Here is an 18,822-nt window from a genome sequence, read left to right as displayed (position 1 = left end):
TCTACCCGTTCTCGAACGTAAGCGTTATCGGGTCAAAGTGGATCAACAATGCAGACCAACTTTCATCTTTCGGCACCGAAATAAGCCTTTCGAGTTGTTGGCAAAGAATTCAGTCCACCCGCCATCTTGAAGTTGGACCATCATCAAAGGACTTTTCACACATTTACAAAGGCTTTTACATCAGTAAACGTTTTCTAAGACGTATAATCAACTACTCCTCAGTGTCACCTGCGTCTTTCAACCCCTCAATAATAATGCTCACGAGAAGCGGCATAAATCTCGACCTGATCCGCTAAAGGCAGTATATTTACGGAAATTTGAGTTCAAGATCACTGAGAGCCCAAATCGATTCATTGAGATACGATAGACTTTAAACATTTACAAAGGCTTTTACATCAGGAAACGTTTTCTAAGACGTAGAATCAACTACTCCTCAGCCTCGTCTGCGTCTTTCAACCCCTTGATAATAATGCACACGAGAAGCGCCATAAATCTCGTAAATCCGGGCCCAAAACATCACTGTCAAATAACCGCCGGTCCCAACACTAAGACTCGCCATTACGGAGAGATGGTTGGACAACTCCATATCGGAAATTGATTTACCAGGTTATTCTGTGCATTGCCTTGACTGGAGAAATAATCGCAGGGGAGGAGGAGTCACCCGTATATAATGGACGGTGTGAAACACACTGTGAGAAGGGATTTAGAGGACGATTTTGAAGCCATTTGGATACAAATGCAACTTGGAAAAGTGAATTATTTAATCGGATGTGTATACCGGGCTCCAGATGAATCCCTTCAGGTTTTCGACTATCTGGACGATGTTATGAGGCTTGCAACCAAGAATAAATTAGAAGTCATTGTTATTGGTGATGTCAACTGTGACATAAATACCACCTCAAGGCAAACAGGTAGGCTGCTGGAATTTACCATGGCCAATGAACTTGAACAATTGATAAATGAACCAACTCGTTTGACTTCTACAACAAGCACCCTCATTGATGTGTTAATAACTTCAACACCCAGTTTGTTTAAGAAGGCAGGTGTAATTAACATAGCCTTCAGCGACCATTATCCCATCTATGGAATTATGCACTGCTCAGCGACTCGCCCGAACAAGCATTGGACCATAACAACATGCCCTTGGAATGTCGTAAAAATAAATGATTTCATAGCTGATCTGAAGCAAGCTTCGTGGAGCCTGATTGATAATTCTATCACCAATGTGGACGACATGTGTTCAGCATGGGAATCGCAGATAAAATCCCTGATTGACCATCATTTCCCATTAAAGAAGAAACGCATTCGAAAACAGACGCACCCTTGGCCTTGACAGTACTGTTCTCAAACTCATGAGAAAACGCGACCAAGTACACAAAAGGGCTAAAACATCCCGATTATCTTCGGATTGGAACGAATACAAGCTCCTTCGTAACAAGGTCACCGCAATGAACAGAAAGGCCAGGAAAAATTACTTCAGAAACAAGCTCGAAGAAAGCCGAGGCAAGCCCAAAGCCTTTTGGGATACTCTACATCAAGTCTTGCCCTCCAAGAACAACGGCACTGAGATCGACAAGATAGTAGTCGATGGTAAAGAGCTAATCGACAAACATGACATTGCAAATTCTCTAAACGAGTATTTCACAACAATTGCTTCCTCGCTGTTAGCCAGTCGGCAATCCCACGGTAGTCCAGTTGACCTACAACAGGATGGTCTTTCATCTATTTCCAACCACAGCTTTAAATTTCACGCCGTGAGTGAAAACGACGTTTTCAAGGTTCTGCAACAGTTATGCAAACCCTCGTCTGCGTTTTGGGTTTGCTTAACTGTCTTGAATCCTCCCAACTCCCCCTCGTTTACATGTAGATGAGGCTGTGTAAATACGGGAAAAGTCCTCTATTGCTTAATTTGTTTTTCGAATTTTGTGCTGTTGCTGAATACACTTTAATTTAAATGGTAGTATTAAGATAAATTAGTACTACATGAACTTAGTTTTGGATTAGTTTTCATAATTTATACATTGCGTTTCATGTTTTTATTTCTAGATATCTTGATAACAATAAAATACCTCAACTCTCAGACGATGTTTTCTCAAGACTCACACGTCTATCTACTCTGTAAGTATATTGCCCCAAATACACTTTCAAAATATGACATAGCTATGCATCTGGTCACTCCACAAAGAATTGTCTGACTTAGTTACAAAACGACTCACCCAGCTAATCACATGATTCAAATAAAGTCTTAATTGTAATTAATAACCGTTTCAGGTCTAAAATTAAAGTACATTTTGACCTTAGCCTTCTAAGAGTAATACTAAACTGTCTTGAATCCTCCCAACTACCCCTCGTGTTTAAATGAGGCTATATAAATCTCTTCTGCGTTTTTTTTTTGTGAATTTTGTACTGTTGTTGAATATACTTTAAAGAGTAGTATTAAGATAAATAATATTACCATATGAACTTAGTTGTGGATTAGTTTTCATATACCTTACGTTTCATGTTTTCATTTCTAGACATCTTGTAAACAATGCAATAAGAGAACTCCCAGCAAATATTTTCTCAAATCTCAGACATCTATCTACGCTGTAAGTATATTGCCCCAAATATACACTTTCAAAATATGACATAGCTGTGCGTCTGGTCACTCCACAAAGAATCGTTGTTTGAAAACATTACAAAACGACTCACACAGCTGATTCAAATTAAATCTCAATGTAATTATTAACCATTTCAGGTCTAAAATGAAGTACATGTTGACCTTAGCCTTCTGAGATTAACACTAGATGTTATTCCAGTATGTCATTTTGGTTCTTTTTGTACAACCTCTTATTTGATATTACAGCCAAGTCCCCCTTTTTTTTTTTAAATTGAGGAGCCCATAAAAAAAAAGCATGTCTTTCCTTCTCGACAGTTATGCAAACCCTCCATTGTGTTTTGGGTTTGCGTAACTGTCTTGAATCCTCTCAACTACCCCTCATGTTTAAATGAGGCTATATAAACCCAGAACAAATCCTCTATTGCTTAATTAGTTTTTCTCTTTTGTGTTTTGTTTTTCGAATTTTGTACTGTTGCTGAATATACTTTCTCAAACTCATTAATAATTCATAAGCCAAAAACAAAAGAAATCACTACCGTGAAGGAAGTTTGGATATGTGGTCTTAATTAGCATAAAATTTCGCCAACTTTGATCCCAAATATCTCCTAAAATACTGATTCTTTTGAGAAGCAATATCAAACACTCGAAAGAGTGTTTCATCAGATATCCAACCACCTCGAAATCGGTTAAAAAACTCGGCCTTCGGCCTCGTTTTTCAACTCGCTTCTCAGTGTTTGGATATCCGATGAAACACTCCTTCTCGTGTTTGATATATTACTTAAAGAGTAATATTAAGATAAATTATTAGTACTTCATGAACTTAGTTTTGGATTAGTTTTCATATACATTACGTTTCATGTTTTCATTTCTAGACATCTTCGTGACGATTCAATAACTAAACTCCCAGCAAATGTTTTCTCAAAACTCACACGTCTGTCTACGCTGTAAGTATGTTGCCCTAAATACACTTTCAAAATTATGACATAGCTATTTGTCTGGTGGTCACTCCACAAAGAATTATTGGTTGACTTAGTTACAAAACGACTCACACAGCTGATTCAAATTAAGTCTCAATTATTTGTAATTAATAACCATTTTGGATCTAAAATTAAGGTACATGTTGACCTTAGCCTTCTGAGATTAATACTAAATGTTATTCCAGTATGGCATTTCGTACACCTATTATTTGATATTACAGCCAGGTCACCTTTTTTTTTTTAAATTGAGGAACCCATAAAAAAAACCAAGTTTTTCCTTCTCGACAGTTATGCAAACCGTCCATTGCGTCTTGGGTTTGCATAACTCTTTGAATCCTCCCAACTTCCCATCGTGTTTAGATGAGGCTATGTTAACCCGGAAAAAGTCCTCTATTGCTTATTAGTTTTTCTCTTTTGTGTTTTGTTTTTCGAATTTTGTACTGTTGCTGAAATTATACACTTTAAAGAGTAGTACTAAGATAAACATTATTAGTACTACATGAACTTAGTTTTGGGTTAGTTTTCATAATACATCACGTTTCGTGTTTTTGTTTCTAGATTTCTTGATTACAATGAAATAACTCAACTCCCAGACGATGTTTTCTCAAACCTCACATGTCTATCTGCGCTGTAAGTATATTGCCCCAAATACACTTTCAAAATATGACGTAGCTATGCGCCTGGTCACTCCACAAAGAACTGTCTGCCTTAGTTACAGAACGACTCACAGCTGATTCAAGTTTCAGGTCTAAAATTAAAGTACATTCTAAGATTAATTCATACTAAATGTTATTCCAGTATGTCATTTTGGTTCTTTTTGTACCTCTTATGTGATCGTACAGCCAGGTCACATTTTTTTTAAAATTGAGGAGCCCATAAAAACAAAGCAAGTTGATACTGACACACATTACTTTTCAACTTGAGGAAATGACAATATCTCGATTAAATTCATAAATTGTTTCCTACTTCTCAAACAGTCCTCCAATCAGGACATAATGAAAGTTTGTCAATTCCAAATACTACACGAGAACACTTTCATTTTCTTCTTTATGATTGTTTTGATTTGATTGCTCTGAGTCGTTCACAGACTCCTTTATTGGGATTACTTGTACTGCTCTTGTCTAAGTAGATTCGTGTAAATTAAGCCGCGATCAGAGAATGCTGGAAATGAAATTGGAATAAAGGCTTAATTGAGATTGATTGCATTGTTCTTGGTTAATTAGAATTGTGCAATGTTGCGGGTAATACTTTAGAAAGTAGTATTAACATGACTGAACACAGTTTTTACACCCTTATACTTCCATTTCCACCCTTCTTATGCATTTTTTTGCCTGAAAGCTCAAACTTGGTCAGTGATGAGCGCATCCATGAAGGTTTATTTTTTGGACAGTTTATGTGGTCTGCAGGTTGTTACTATGGTAATGCATCTAGATTAATACAAGGCGTAAAGAATGCTTATTCCTAATTTATACAAAGTCACTTATAAGTTTTTTTGCAGCATTTGAGTACATAAAATAATTGAAATAAAGTATGTTTAATTATTTAACAGCTTTTATCACATATTTCAACAGAGGGATTTTTCATAATTCACTGATAATCGTTTTTTTAGTTTTTCCAAGTTTTTGTCTTTTAAATTTCTGATTTTTTTTGGATTGATGACTCATTTGTAGTGGGAACTATTTTACTCCAAATTTCAGCAAAATCTAATGACAGGTTTATTTGAAATCTTGGTGGAAAATGCGCAAACCCGGGAGTGATGATTAATTTAACCCGTCACCTAACCACTTGACCACCACACCGCTAGCTGCTAAGGGACAATATTTTAAACACATGACTATTAATTTGATAATGCTATTATCACTTGACAACAAACAATATTAATTAAACAATGCAAAAGATGGGTTACCAAACTTCACAACAAAGCTAAACATTTTAAAATCAAAGCTTACACCTTATTAATCTAGCCTAGGCCTAATTGCTCTTCAGCAATAATATTCTATGGGGGACTTAGATCTTTTTTTGAGAGAATGGTGTCTTGATCTTCAGTGGTGAAGTGAAGTGAGGTGGTCTCTACATGATTGTATAGTGTTGAAACTCCGGGTTCAAATCCTATCCACGGGTATGGTTACAAGTCCTGGGACACAGTGTCCAAATTTACCTGATATACACAATTCAGAGAAAATTAGCAATAATTGTGTATATCAGATAAATTTGGGGAGGGGTAGGAGGATGACATATAGGGGGACAATATTCCCCAGTACGGTCCTCTGACTCGATTAGTAAGAGGATGGTACAGTGAACTTTTGTCATGGAGACTGTTAGACGCTCAGAGTGCACGCTAAAATTTGCTGGGAAAAAGAAGTTAAACTTCATGTCAGCCTCAAAGCCAATGTTTCTCGATTCCCATTTATTTTCTTCTTATGTACGTCCTGGAAAACAAAACGTAGCTCAGTTGACACTTTTTCGAATAAAGCACTGTGTCAAGTTACTGCGCTATGACACGTACACAATGCGTACCTATTTTTGTGTTTTGTTTTCGATTTTCGTATTGTTTTCTTTAAAACTAGCAAATGTACTGTCATTCATTTTTGCTTTGATTTGATAGCTCTGAGTCGTTTGTGGACCCTCTTGAGGCCAATTGGGATTAAATGTATAATTGCACAAAGAATTAAGTAAGGCCATGAACAGCAAATTCTGAGCATGAAACTGGAATAAAAGTTAAATTATGATTGATTGCATTGTTCTTGTTTAAATAGAATTGTGCAGTGTTGTTGCTGGAATTTTTTTCAAAAAGAAGTATTAATTAAAATATGTTAATACCACATTAACTCTGCTGTGCTGAAGGTGACATGTACATTACTTTCTGTGCTTTAATTAATTTCTAGGGGGCTATCTAATAATAAATTAACTCAATTCCCAAACATCTCAGGACTCACAAGTCTGCGATATGTGTAAGTATATTGACTCAAATATGATGTGAAAAATTTATTGAGCTATGCACTTGGCCATTCCACAAAGATTTGATTGATTTGGTTAATTGGTGACTCACACAGCTGTTTTCATTTTCAGAACTAATCGATAACCATTTTAGGTCTTAAAATAATACTCTTTTTCTTTTGCCATCCCAGTTTTACCAGGAATAATACACAAATAGCGGTGACAAACATCAGATATAAATGCATCATTTGAAATAAATTATCTTTTACCTGACATTTCGCATGCTTCTGCATACATCTTCACAAGTAATACAAAATGTGAATTTAAATATACAGGATCACTAACTTATTAACTATTAAGTAACAGTAGAGGTGACAAAAACCCTAGTAAAGAGACAGCTTTTTGTTGCTGACATATTCATTTCAGGAGGCTCGAAAGAGTTTCAACACTTAGAAGACGCTCTCTCTAGGTCAAATAAGGCTACCACACTGTATCAGGTAACAGCAATGTTATGGTATCATATGAAACACTGATTATCTCCAAACAAGATGTGATCATTGTTGTGATGGAATAATTTACCTTGGCAACGGGGAAGCCCAGCAAAAACACCCTATATTTTGGATTTAGTTGCTCATATCTCACAATCGATTTTGTTGACCCCCCTTAACCCTTTGACGTCCAAACCGGTGGAAACCAGCCAGACTTAGTATTTTACTCTGTCTAACGCCAGACTATTTTACTCTGTCTAACACCAGACGATTTTACTCGTCAATGGGGAACCCCTGGGAGTCAATGGGTTAAAAATATCACAGAATTAATTAAGGTGGCTCTGAACCCGCCAGACGGAATTTTTTTAAACTTTGCAGAAACTTTCATCTTGCCCTTGGGGGTCACCAAGTTCGTTTTTGAGATGTAAGCAACTAAAGACAAAATAAAGGGTGATTTTACAGGGCTTGCCCGTTGGCATGGTGACCTATGATGTAACAATAATGACTGCATCTTGTTCAGCAATACTTCGTGTTTCATTTGGTACCACAATATTACTAATACATGATACAACGTTGTAGTGCCGATCCTTCTGATAAGAGCGTCACTTGAAGCGCTGAAACTGGTTTGAGCCACCGTAAGGTCTGGTTAAAATCTTTGATCAACACTGTCTCCTTTATTAGACAGTGAGTGTCGCATTGCCCTTAATTCGCTAAAATTTCAAAAGAAAAAAAAACCTAATAAAGACACAGCTTTTTGCAGCTGACGTATTCATTTAAGGTTGCCTCATTTTGAAATTTCAGCGAAAGGGCAATTCAACACTCGCTGTAAAATAAAGGGGACACTGACGGTTGATTTTAAATTTAAAGCCGACCTTAAATGAATATGTCAGCAGCGAAAAGCCGTGCCTTTCTTACGGTTCTTTGTAACCTAGTTTTAATAAACAGTCAAACTAGAAAGCTGATCATGCTAGGTTTGTCCGACCGTAGTTCCATTTAGAAGAGAATGCCTTTGTGAACGTTGGTTTATCTGTACGAACAGTGGTGTGTTTATGCTTATCACTGTTTATGTTGATCCAATGCAAGGCATAGACTGTTACACGGCATTGCAGTCTTTAGTGTTAAATGTTTATTATTAGTAATGAAATAGCTCAACTCTATTATTACTTAATAGTTAATAAGGTGGCGATCCTTTCTATTTAGATTCAAATTTTGTATTGACCGTCACTTATGAAGATGTATGCAAAAGCATACGAATCGTTAATGCAAGTAAAAGATCATTTCAAAGGATGCGTTTATGTCTGATGTTTGTCACCGCTGTCTTTGTATTTTTCCAGATAAAACTGATATGGCCAAAGCAAAAAGAGTATTTAAGACCTAAAATAGTTATCAATTAGTGCTGAAAAGATAATTTCAAAGGATGCGTTTATATAAATAAATAAATAAAGTTTATTAACATATCAACTTGCAAACAAATTATAAGGCTTAAATCTTGATATTTACAGTATTAGGATTATAATAAGATATTATTTATTTACAATGGTAACAATTATAATAATAAAAAATGTGACCAAATTATAATATATATACGATTAAATGTTAATATTAAAGTGCATTTGCATCTTGGCCTTCTAATAGTACTGTAGCATGAAATGTTATTATTCAGTAAGAAACGTGTTCACCTCGGTTTGATTACTCTCAACTTCATATATATATATTTTGTATTTGGCTTTTGAATTTTGTACTGTACATGTAGTATTAAGATTAATAAGAACTATGTTAACTTAGTTAAATTGAATTAGTTTTCACATACATTACGTTTCATGTTTTCATTTCTAGATTTCTTGATCACAATTCAATAAGTTATCTCCCAGACAAGGATTTTTTTTCAAGTCTCACAAGTCTATCTATGCTGTAAGTATATAGCTCCAAATACACTTTCAAAATATGACATAGCTATGCATCTGGTCACTCCACAAAGAATTGTCTGACTGAGTTAAATAAAGTCTCAGTACTAATTAATAACCATTTCAGGTCTTAAATTAAAGTACATTTTGACCTTAGCTATATAGCCTTCTAAGATTGATACTAAAGGTTATTCCAGTATGTCATTTTTGTTCTTTTTGTACAACCTCTTATTTGATCTTCTTGCTAGGTCACCTTTCTTTTAATTGAGGAGCCCATAAAAAAGCAAGATGATCACTAGTGGCACACAACTTTTAAAGTCAAGGAAATGACAATATCTTGATTAAGTTTGTAAATATATATAGCAAGTACAAGAAAGTTTAGAACTATTGGAACATCAATTTTGTCTTTAAAAGCCCTCATTATTTGGCGAGAAATATTTACCTTAGATTGAATACCCTTGATTCCGTTAGTTTTTTTTTTCGCCTTTTTGTTTTGTTTTAGATTTTTCGTATTGTTTTAGTAAAAACTAGCAAATCCACTATCATCCAATTTTTGCTTTGATTTGATTCTTCTGAGTCGTTCAGACCTTTTAGGTCAGTTGAGGTATTGGTTCTAACGGATCACTTAATTTTGAGAAACAAATATGCAGTTCCTTGCGCTTGTTTTCATTAAGCTGAAATCTCTCCGCTTCTGTCTTTTCCTCGAGTTCATCAACTTCTGCATCACCCACCAACATCTAAATCATTAATCATTATGACAAACAACCACAGGCCTAGCTTTGTTCCCTGAGGTACGCTTACTGGAATGGCACCCCATTTTCAGAGAGACAGTCCATTTTAACACTCCTTCTATCATTCTAAAATGCTTGGTCTCTCCCGAAAAAGTCACTAAAATTCTCAGTTAATGCTCAGACAATATACATATGCTGATAGGGCTGTTTTTGAAATTTGAATTTTTTTAATTTCAACTTTTTGACACAAATAAAGGCTCAGCTTCACAAAAACGGAAATGTACAACACAAATGTGGTATAATAAGTTAACAATGTACATGGTATTTGACATTCACCGGTAAGTGAAAGTTAGTCTTTGTTGTTGTATTGCAACATACCGGTAAGTCATTTTTGACATGAAAAAAAAAATTTACTTTCATTTTCTGTGAAAAATTTTTTTTGGGGGAAAATGCCATTAAAATGCTTAATGCTTTTGCCTCAATCAAATGCTCAAAAAAATCCTGGCATGATGTACAAAAGCCTAGTCAAGAACGTAAAAATTCAGCTAAATGAGCAGCAGATACGGTAATCTTCAATAAATATTGTTGGCTTCCCAAATTAATTTTCAACAGAATGTAAGTAGTATTAAAGTGACCTGAACACAAATTTTATGCTCTTATACTCGCTTTTCTGCCCTATTTATGCATTTTTTGCCTGGAAGCTCAAACTTGGTCAGTGATGAGTGCTACCACGAAGGTTTATATTTTGACAGTTAATGCGCTCTGCAGGCTGTTACCATGGTAACATTTAGATTAAAACAAGGCCTACAGGGTGCTTATTCCTCATTTTTTGCAGTATTTGCTTACATAAAATAATAGAAATAAAGTATGTCTAACAGCTGTTATCACAGAATTTCAACAAATGGATTTTTCATAATTCTTTTTTTTTTTAGTTTTTCCAAGTTTTTGTCTGTTAAATTTGGATTGATGACGTTGTAGTCGGAACTATTTTAATTTCAAATTTCCGCAAAATCTAATGACCGGTTTGCAAGAAATTTAGTAAACAGCCAACATTTGGTGGTCTCAAATTTTTCAGTGAATGTGCGTGCGCAGCATTCATTTTGACTTTTAAAAAACCATGACCTTTACAAAATGGAAGCGAATTTACACTGCATTTCCAAGGTCATCTCGAGAAGAAGGAAAAAAGTTCTCATGAAAGTCACCATACAGTATTAATTTTGTTTCTTTTGATTTCAAATTCGCACCAGCCTGCAGGAAAACTGTGTTCAGCGACCTTAAAATAAGTTAGTAGTGTGATAACTTAGCCCTGCAGAAGGTTACATGTACATTATTTTCTGGGCTTTAATTTCTAGGTGGCTGTCTGATAATGACATAACTGATATCCCAGACAAGGTTTTCTCAGAACTCCCAAGTCTACGATATCTGTAAGTATATTGACACAAATATGATGTGAGAAATCTCTTTAGCTATGCATTTGGCCATTCCATGGATTTGATTGATTTTGTTAATTAGTGACACACAGCTGTTTTGATTTTCAGAACTAATCGATAACCATTTTAGGTAGTCTCTTTCTTTGGCCATCTCAGTTTTATCAGGAATAATACACAGAAAACGGTGACAAACATCAGATATAAACACAGTAAAGCATGCAATGGGCACCAGGTGATCTGGTGACCTAATTCGGAGGACTGGGGAGAAAAATTTTAACGACGTATCCCACAACCTTGCCTTATTTTCGAATTCAACATGGCAGAGGCGAGGTTAGATCTTGTCGGGTCTACTTGAATGTTCATTCAGTAACAGGGTAGACACGTAATGATCTGTTGAGTTTTGGCAATACTGTGGGGAGTTTGGAAACAACACTTAAGGCCGCCCATGATTGTGGGACCATACGGCATTAAAATTTTTCTTCCCGGTCCTCCAAATTACATCACCAGATCACCTGGTAGTTTCTCGTGAAATGCAAGCCAACACTAATAGTACGTCTGCTAACATATTCCACTATCACATGGCACTTAACCTCGAGAAGCGAGGAAGGTGGCTTAGTTGTTCGCAATCTTCAGACTGGATGAGCGATACTACCCCTAATTCCTTGTGGTCCATGCTTTGCCACTGACATTTATCTCAGCAAACAAGAATTGACAGCTTTGTATAGGAGGATCAAGTTAAAGTCATAGTTAATGGTGCAGTTCTCCACAACAGTACTTCATGCATGTATATTCCCAGGAAAAATGTTGCTATTTTGTTCGTCTTTGGGTTCAACTAAGCGCTTAGTAATAACCATTGTAATCGTAACTTTGTTTTTCATAGGATTGGTTTTAAAGACTGTTTACCACAGTACTTCATTGAACGAATATAAATGAGAACTTCATTACTCAATTAATCTTCAAGGTCCCACAAAAGAAGGGAGTACTGTTCAAAATAAAGGAATTTCTCTATTCCAGGGGACAAATTCATAGTCAATTACTTTGCAGTATTTAATTTTATCCATAACCATTCAACTAGTATCAAAATGTACCACATTGGCCTCGAAAATCCCCATATACTTGTGGCGTACTGTGTGGAACACCGTTTTGTCTTCATTTATTTACATAAGAAGACAATGAATTTAAATTAAAAAGATGTCATTTTTTATGCAGCATAAAAAAATGCATTTATTTAATAAAACGGGAAAAACATAGTGTAACAACAAATTGCCAGTACCAAACACATAGTTTACATGTCTTGGTGAAGTTTGAATGAAGTTAAAAAAACCCTCGCTGTATTACCATTGTGGGAGTAACCCAAAGAACAATTTACACAAAATGGGAGAAAATTACCCAAAGGCATTTGGGATGAAAGAAATTACACACTAAAATGATTTGGATTAAGTCTGTGATGTTGGGGCAATAATTGCGGAAACCAGCAATCGTGTCCAAATAATTATTATTGCTAGATGAATCCGCCCTGGGTCAAAAACTGTGATAAACCAATTTGAAAAATCCAAGACCTCAACAAGTCCCAATCGTATCCAAGAATTATATTTACTAGATGGTCTGAGTCGAAATCCATGAAAAGCCATTGCCACATTTATCCAGTCAAAACTCTTCTGATTTAATCCTTTTTGTTTATTTCGGTTATTTCAGCTGTTTTCCTCTCTTTTTTTAATGATCCAATTCACTTTTTTTTTTCTTGTCAAAGATTATCATTGCCTTCTTGTTCATGGTTTTAAGTTCTTCATTTTTAGCTGAGCTTCTGTCATTGATTGTTCTTAGTCCTTCAAATTGTTTTTTTAATGATCACATGGCTTTTTTTCTCTTTCCTTCAGAAATTCAAAGTATCTTCGACTAATTTATGTCAGTCAATTACTTCAGGCCAGAAGCAACTATACGCGGCCTCTTTTGCATCGAATAGAGAAACCTCAAATTATGTTTTACCTTTGCTTTACTCGCAGATTCCTTGTCACTGACATAACTTAAAATCTGTGGAATTAAAATTACCGACTTACTTGATAATTTTTGATTCCCCAACAGAATGCTTTCTGACAACCCCATCAGCTACGTTGGAGACAAAGTGTTCACTGTCCGGCCAAACCGCAACCTAGTAATGTAAGTCACCCAAACTGTAGCTGGCCACTTGCAGGTTCAATGCCCAGTCACACCAACACTGATGAGAAAGTGCTGCCATTATAGTTACATCTACGAGTGGATAGGACTTTAGTCTTCACAGTTAAAATGTCCACAATGTGAAAATGTTTATATTCTTGTTTGAAAGTCCATATTAGAAAATGAACTTTTGTGAAAGAATTTTTCCATTTGAATGAGAGGCGAATTTTCTACGCTATTTAATTAAAAGCCTTCAAATTGCCCACCGTTAAAAAAAAAAGAGAGACAACTCGCACAAGTCTTTACTGGACTTATGAGCTATTTGAAAATCCTCAGTTTTGCTGCTGTATTCTGGATACAGAGGCACTTTCCTCAATGATAGACATGGACATGATAGATTTTTTTTGTTAACTGAAAAATACTGAAAACAATTATTACAGAGCGATACTTGGCGTTGATCACCTAGAAAACAAGACTGTAAACCGTAGGTCATGCCTCGCAGCGCCTGTTCTGGGAAGTTAAAGAACCGACACAGTAAACAAAAACGTAGGACACTGAATTCTCGGAGGGTGGTTTGCCCCATAATTTAAGTTGAGAATATCACATGCAGAAGCGGAGTCCTGTTGCTTTTTACCTTTCACCCGTGTGTAAAACAGTCCAAATAAATAAAAGAACAAACAATTCTTCTTTACCTTTAACTGACAAATGAGCGACTTTTCAAAACTTCGAATTCGAAGAAAGGCTGTAACCCCTTAAATAGAATCAAATTCATGAGCTTGAAACTCGGTTGTGGGTCAATACGATGGATACACAATAAAGGTTTAATTTTGCCAATTCAAAATCAGAAACTCGGACAGAAATACATTTGCAAAGTACTTATTATCTTCTGCAGATACATGATACGGGCAAACCTAACACAATTCGACGTTGAATCATTTGACAATAGCAAAGAAATCACACCTATTTTGTAAGTATTAATACAAAGAAATTTGAGTAATTACCTGAACAAAAGCTTGAACTGTTAAGTAAGGCCTAATTTCTAATGCGGAAGGATAGGAAACTAGTCCTAAGGCGACTCCTAGTCAGGATTCGAACATACAACAGCCCTAACACTGGCCGGATGCTTTACCCATTGAGTTACTAGATCTCATAGGTTTCTTGGTAGTTTATCTATGTCCTGAATGGACAGTGTGTCTTGCTGGTCTGTGGGACAGGTCATCACATGTTAAATATCAATGGTTGTACTTGAAAACTTGTAGGCATACTTTGTAGAGCGCATATACCAGCAGGACACATTGTGCAAGGTCCTGAAACAACCTAGCTCCACTGGAGTTCTAGTAGTTGAGTTGAGTTGTTCATGCAGACGAACATGATTTTGTAAGCTCTGATCTGGCTCTGATTTAGTGAGTGTGCTGGTCCATTTTTCCTGTTACTGCCCATTGAACTGCTTCCGTTATTGCTTCATCATCTATTTCAGTCTGCTTTTCGATTATTACATTATGTCATCTACTTGTAAAGACCTTGAGGAAATACTCCATGCCAAGTTGGCTCGGTTGAAGGATTCTCTGAGCTTTCTAAGTACTACGAAACTTTATTGAAAAACTTCAAAGAACAAGAACGTAAAATGAAGGGACTTTATGCTGAGAACAGTGCTCTTAAAGCGCAGATCAGATATCGGTAAGTGATCAACAAATGTGGCTAAACGAACTGGAACAATATGGCGGCCGCGAATGTCTAAAGTTTCGAGGCATGATCCCAGTGACAGCAGATGAAGATACCACCGAATTGGTCTGTCAAGTTGCGAGCCTAGTTGGTGCAAAAGTTTCGGCTGCAGATGTGTCCACCAGTCATCAAATCCAGCCCAAGATGAATACATTAAAGTTCCCTCCATCCATCATTGCAAAGTCAGTATGATGTGACATGATCATGAAGTATATTATGCCCGTGGCAAGTTGCGTGACCACTCTACTAGAGATTTGAATAACCTTGGCCGCCTTGCTGAAAATAAGATTTACATAAGTGAGTCACTAACCGAGTTGAACAAAAACTTTTTAAGAGTGCTCTAAAATGGAAAAAGGGTTTTAAATACCAATTTATGCGCTGATCAACTCGAAACTCCAACATATCCCCCCCCCCCCCCCCCCACTGTCACTTGAACTTTTGAAGATTGGATCATTCAAATTTCTGCCTCCTCAGGCCAAAATGGTGTTCAAATGCCCTACATCTCTTCCTTTCTGTAAGCACCAAATCGTAGACAATTAAAAAGGTTCCATTTAATGCTTACTACAATTGAAGTGATCACGAGGTAATCCGAACGCATTCGAAGTCAATATTTGAAGATCAGCAATGACAATGACAATGAAGAAACAATGGTTCGACTGAAAGGAAATAAATCACAATATTTCTACGAGACTGATGCACTGATTGAAAAACACAGCATAAAGTAAACTTACAAATATTCCTCTGATCCGGAGAAGCGAAGAAATACACGAAGAAAGGTCAATTAAACAGCAGAAACTAAAACAGAACACTAGCGAGTGAAAGCACGTGGCAATTGAAAAACTTGATTGAAAACTGATCCAAATACATCAAGGCGTCATGATGTAACGCAATGTCACATGCGCGTAAATAAGATAGCGTAACAATCACATGCGGAAAAAACAAATAAACAGATAGAGAAGTTTGAATCTAACACTTTCAACTCTTTCATCTTGTCCAAACGTGTTTTATAGCTGTTAGTGACTTCGGCGCCCGAAAAAACAATTATTTGAAACCTCACCCTTCCGGTTCAATTTTCCCCACCCCACGCAGGCAAAGGTGAAATTCCCTCACTCACCGGGCACAGAAGATGCCTGTGGTTTGCCCGGGGGGCGGGGGAGAGGGGATGTTGAAGTTTCGATTTGATCGGCGCGTTATCTGGTCAATTTATGGAAAGGTATATCTACGCACCAACGTGAGTAGCCCTGAGGTACATGTGAGCTCCGAGCAAGTTCTCGTACGCCTCGGGCAACTACAAGCAGCTTCAGCACAGCACGGAGACTGGCCAGAGATCATTTCAGCTGTCTATTACTCGATTTTATTTTTTCTTAAATTTATTAAGTCGTGGGTCGTGGGGTCATTTTAAAGTTGCTTATGACTGGTTGGTTTCCTATCTATCTAATCGATCTCAATTTGTATCCATTGGTAATACTACATCAATTTCTAAACCAACTACATGTGGTGTCCCTCAGAGTTCAGTCGAGCCAATGTATATTTGAGGGGGTGCATTTTGTAAGCTGTTTTCCAACCCATTTCTTTTCTATTTTTCTGGGGACTTATTATGCTTCGTATGAAAAGCAAGATATGCCTTGACTTTTCCTGTGAAAAATGGACTTTCTCAGTCTACAAAAGCAGCATTTATACGCTTTTTAGGGGGTATTTGTCTCCCTCCTTCGACCCCTGAAAAGCATAAATTCCCCCAACTTGAATGCAAGTGCACGATTAGTATACTGTGGGCCTAAGTATTGTCATGTTATTGTCACTTCGGGAACTTCATTGGTTACCAGTGCATGTGCGTAGAGATTTAAAGATTCTCCTTATTACCTTTAAGATACTTCAGGGTTTAGCTGCTAGATATCTGATGAATCTAGTTTCAATGTTACCGGCTTTGCATTATCAACTGCGTTGGAACGACAATGGTATATTGCTAGTTAGTCCACGGTTCAGCACTAAAGACTATGGGTGATCGCACACGTTTGTGGTAGCAGCCCCAGTATTGTGGAACAGCCTTCCTTTGTCAGGAAGGCTAGCTAGGAACATTAACGTTCTTAAGCATTTAGTTTATTTTCTAAAGCCTTTTTTAAAGATTCTTTTGTAAGTTTGATTCTCAATTTTTATAGCATTTTAGGCAAGGCCCACCCCTCCAAAAAAAACTCCACTTCATCATCTTTTGTAAAGGAAAGCATATTATATAAGGGCAAACAGCAAATTCAACCGTACCATGTTCCCACAGCAACTCACCTGAACAATGAGCTCTGTTCTCTCCCATATAATATTGCTTTTGCAAGACACTATTTTTGGCTTTGTTCTCATGCATCAAAAAAATTTCCATGTGCAAATGAATCCACCGATTCAAGAACAAGTTGTGAAAGGCACGGTCAAATGGAAAAAATTAATTTCTCTTTAAAATTTTATAGTATCCAGAGTTTTGAAATCTTAAAGCAAGAGAGAATTGTGAAGGATAATGTATTTTGAAAAGAGAGAATGTAAATCACAAAGGTGTCATAATCTCTGAAGCAGACACATTGAAATTTTGTGCACTCCCACAGTGTGTTTTGACAGGGTAAACACCTTAAATGATTCCTTTCTTTTTTCTTTTCTTTATTTTATTATTTTTATTTTGCGGGGAAAAATATATTGCCATGCTAATTTTGTTATTCGGCACAGCATGTTTACCAGTTTTTATTGTTGCTTTTATATGCCAGAGGATTTTTTGGAGTATCATTTATTAAGATCATTTCTGGCCCGGGGATCATTTGCAGTCCACTTTGGGGATAATTTCCTGTCCAGGAATCATTTGCAAGCCTGTACAGTACCTATAGATCGTTTTCACTGTCACGCAATAAAAAAATAAATCGAAAACCATCCAGTGGAAAAAGTCAAGAATTCGTGATGTTGTAGAAGATAAATGAAGAAGACACTTCTCCAAGTTTTAGGCCTGTGCGTTTCCCCAAACTTCAGATATTACAGAGCCCAGTATGAAAACGCCGTGTTGGTGCACATCTGTGGTGCACCAATATGGCGGCCGGAAAATAGTGTCAACATCTGTTACTTACTTTGGCTATCTAGGCTAGTGATCATCTGTACTGAACAGACAGCTATTTATCTAAGCACTTTTCCTAATGCTTTAAATTCTAAAAAGGCTCAAAACCATGAGATAAATATATATTTCTCAATAAACTCGATCGTCGCCTCGTGTCACGCACCGCTAAAACTCAGAAATTCAAAATGCTCTGGTTTCCAAACAAAGCACGCTATTGAGCTTTAAAATTGCAAATGGATACAAATTTACCGCTTCTTATACCTGATGAGGATAAAAACTTTCGTGGCTCTTTAGTTTTGGATTTTAGAAAATGATGACGTCACCTGAAAACGATCTATAATTTGTTTGGTATTCACTGTCAGACACATCTTACAAAGCTACATGTATGCATGGCAAGGCAGGCAATGTGATACCCCCTACTATGCTAAAGATATTTGTTTCCCGTGCTTGCCATGAAAATTGTACGTTTGTTAGAAGGTCATGAAAATCCTTGTCACAGGTAGACTATTCGACAGCATGGAACCTCTACCAGGTATTAAAATTGGGTTGACTTGACATACTTTACTACTTATCAATGTATACCAAGTTTTCCTGCTTGATTGCTGATCTCTATTATAAATGAAACTAGGTCTTTCGCTATAGACACTAAACGTAATCGATCTGGTTGTGTCTCCCCTAAAAACTTGCCATGTTGTTTTAACTGTTTAGAACTGTGTATGAAGGCGCAATTAGCAACATCCGCTTTGAGGAAAACTGCGTTATCCGCATGTGAGTACCTAATTAAATGCTATTGTGACAGAA

At 36.6% G+C, this 18,822-nt stretch overlaps 1 protein-coding gene across 4 annotated transcripts in view; it reads left to right on the top strand.

The window, feature by feature from the left end:
• The window catches only part of LOC137978532 (uncharacterized), a 46,511-nt gene that overhangs the window by 13,867 nt on the left and 13,822 nt on the right, over positions 1-18,822 (top strand). For 3 of the 4 annotated variants that reach the window (XM_068825507.1, XM_068825506.1, XM_068825505.1), the window contains exons 6-15: positions 2,047-2,118; positions 2,517-2,588; positions 3,472-3,543; positions 4,135-4,206; positions 6,462-6,527; positions 8,838-8,912; positions 10,989-11,060; positions 13,149-13,223; positions 14,113-14,187; positions 18,730-18,789. In XM_068825507.1, the coding sequence (XP_068681608.1) occupies positions 2,047-2,118; positions 2,517-2,588; positions 3,472-3,543; positions 4,135-4,206; positions 6,462-6,527; positions 8,838-8,912; positions 10,989-11,060; positions 13,149-13,223; positions 14,113-14,187; positions 18,730-18,789 (711 nt within the window). The remainder of the gene's footprint in view (positions 1-2,046; positions 2,119-2,516; positions 2,589-3,471; positions 3,544-4,134; positions 4,207-6,461; positions 6,528-8,837; positions 8,913-10,988; positions 11,061-13,148; positions 13,224-14,112; positions 14,188-18,729; positions 18,790-18,822) is intronic. The other variant, XM_068825508.1, reaches the window with a different exon arrangement.

The sequence above is a fragment of the Montipora foliosa genome, chromosome 12 (genome assembly GCF_036669935.1).
Source record: "Montipora foliosa isolate CH-2021 chromosome 12, ASM3666993v2, whole genome shotgun sequence".
Lineage (NCBI taxonomy): Eukaryota > Metazoa > Cnidaria > Anthozoa > Scleractinia > Acroporidae > Montipora > Montipora foliosa.
The sequence above is the reverse complement of the archived record's forward strand: the minus strand, read 5'-3'. Positions and strand labels throughout refer to the sequence as shown.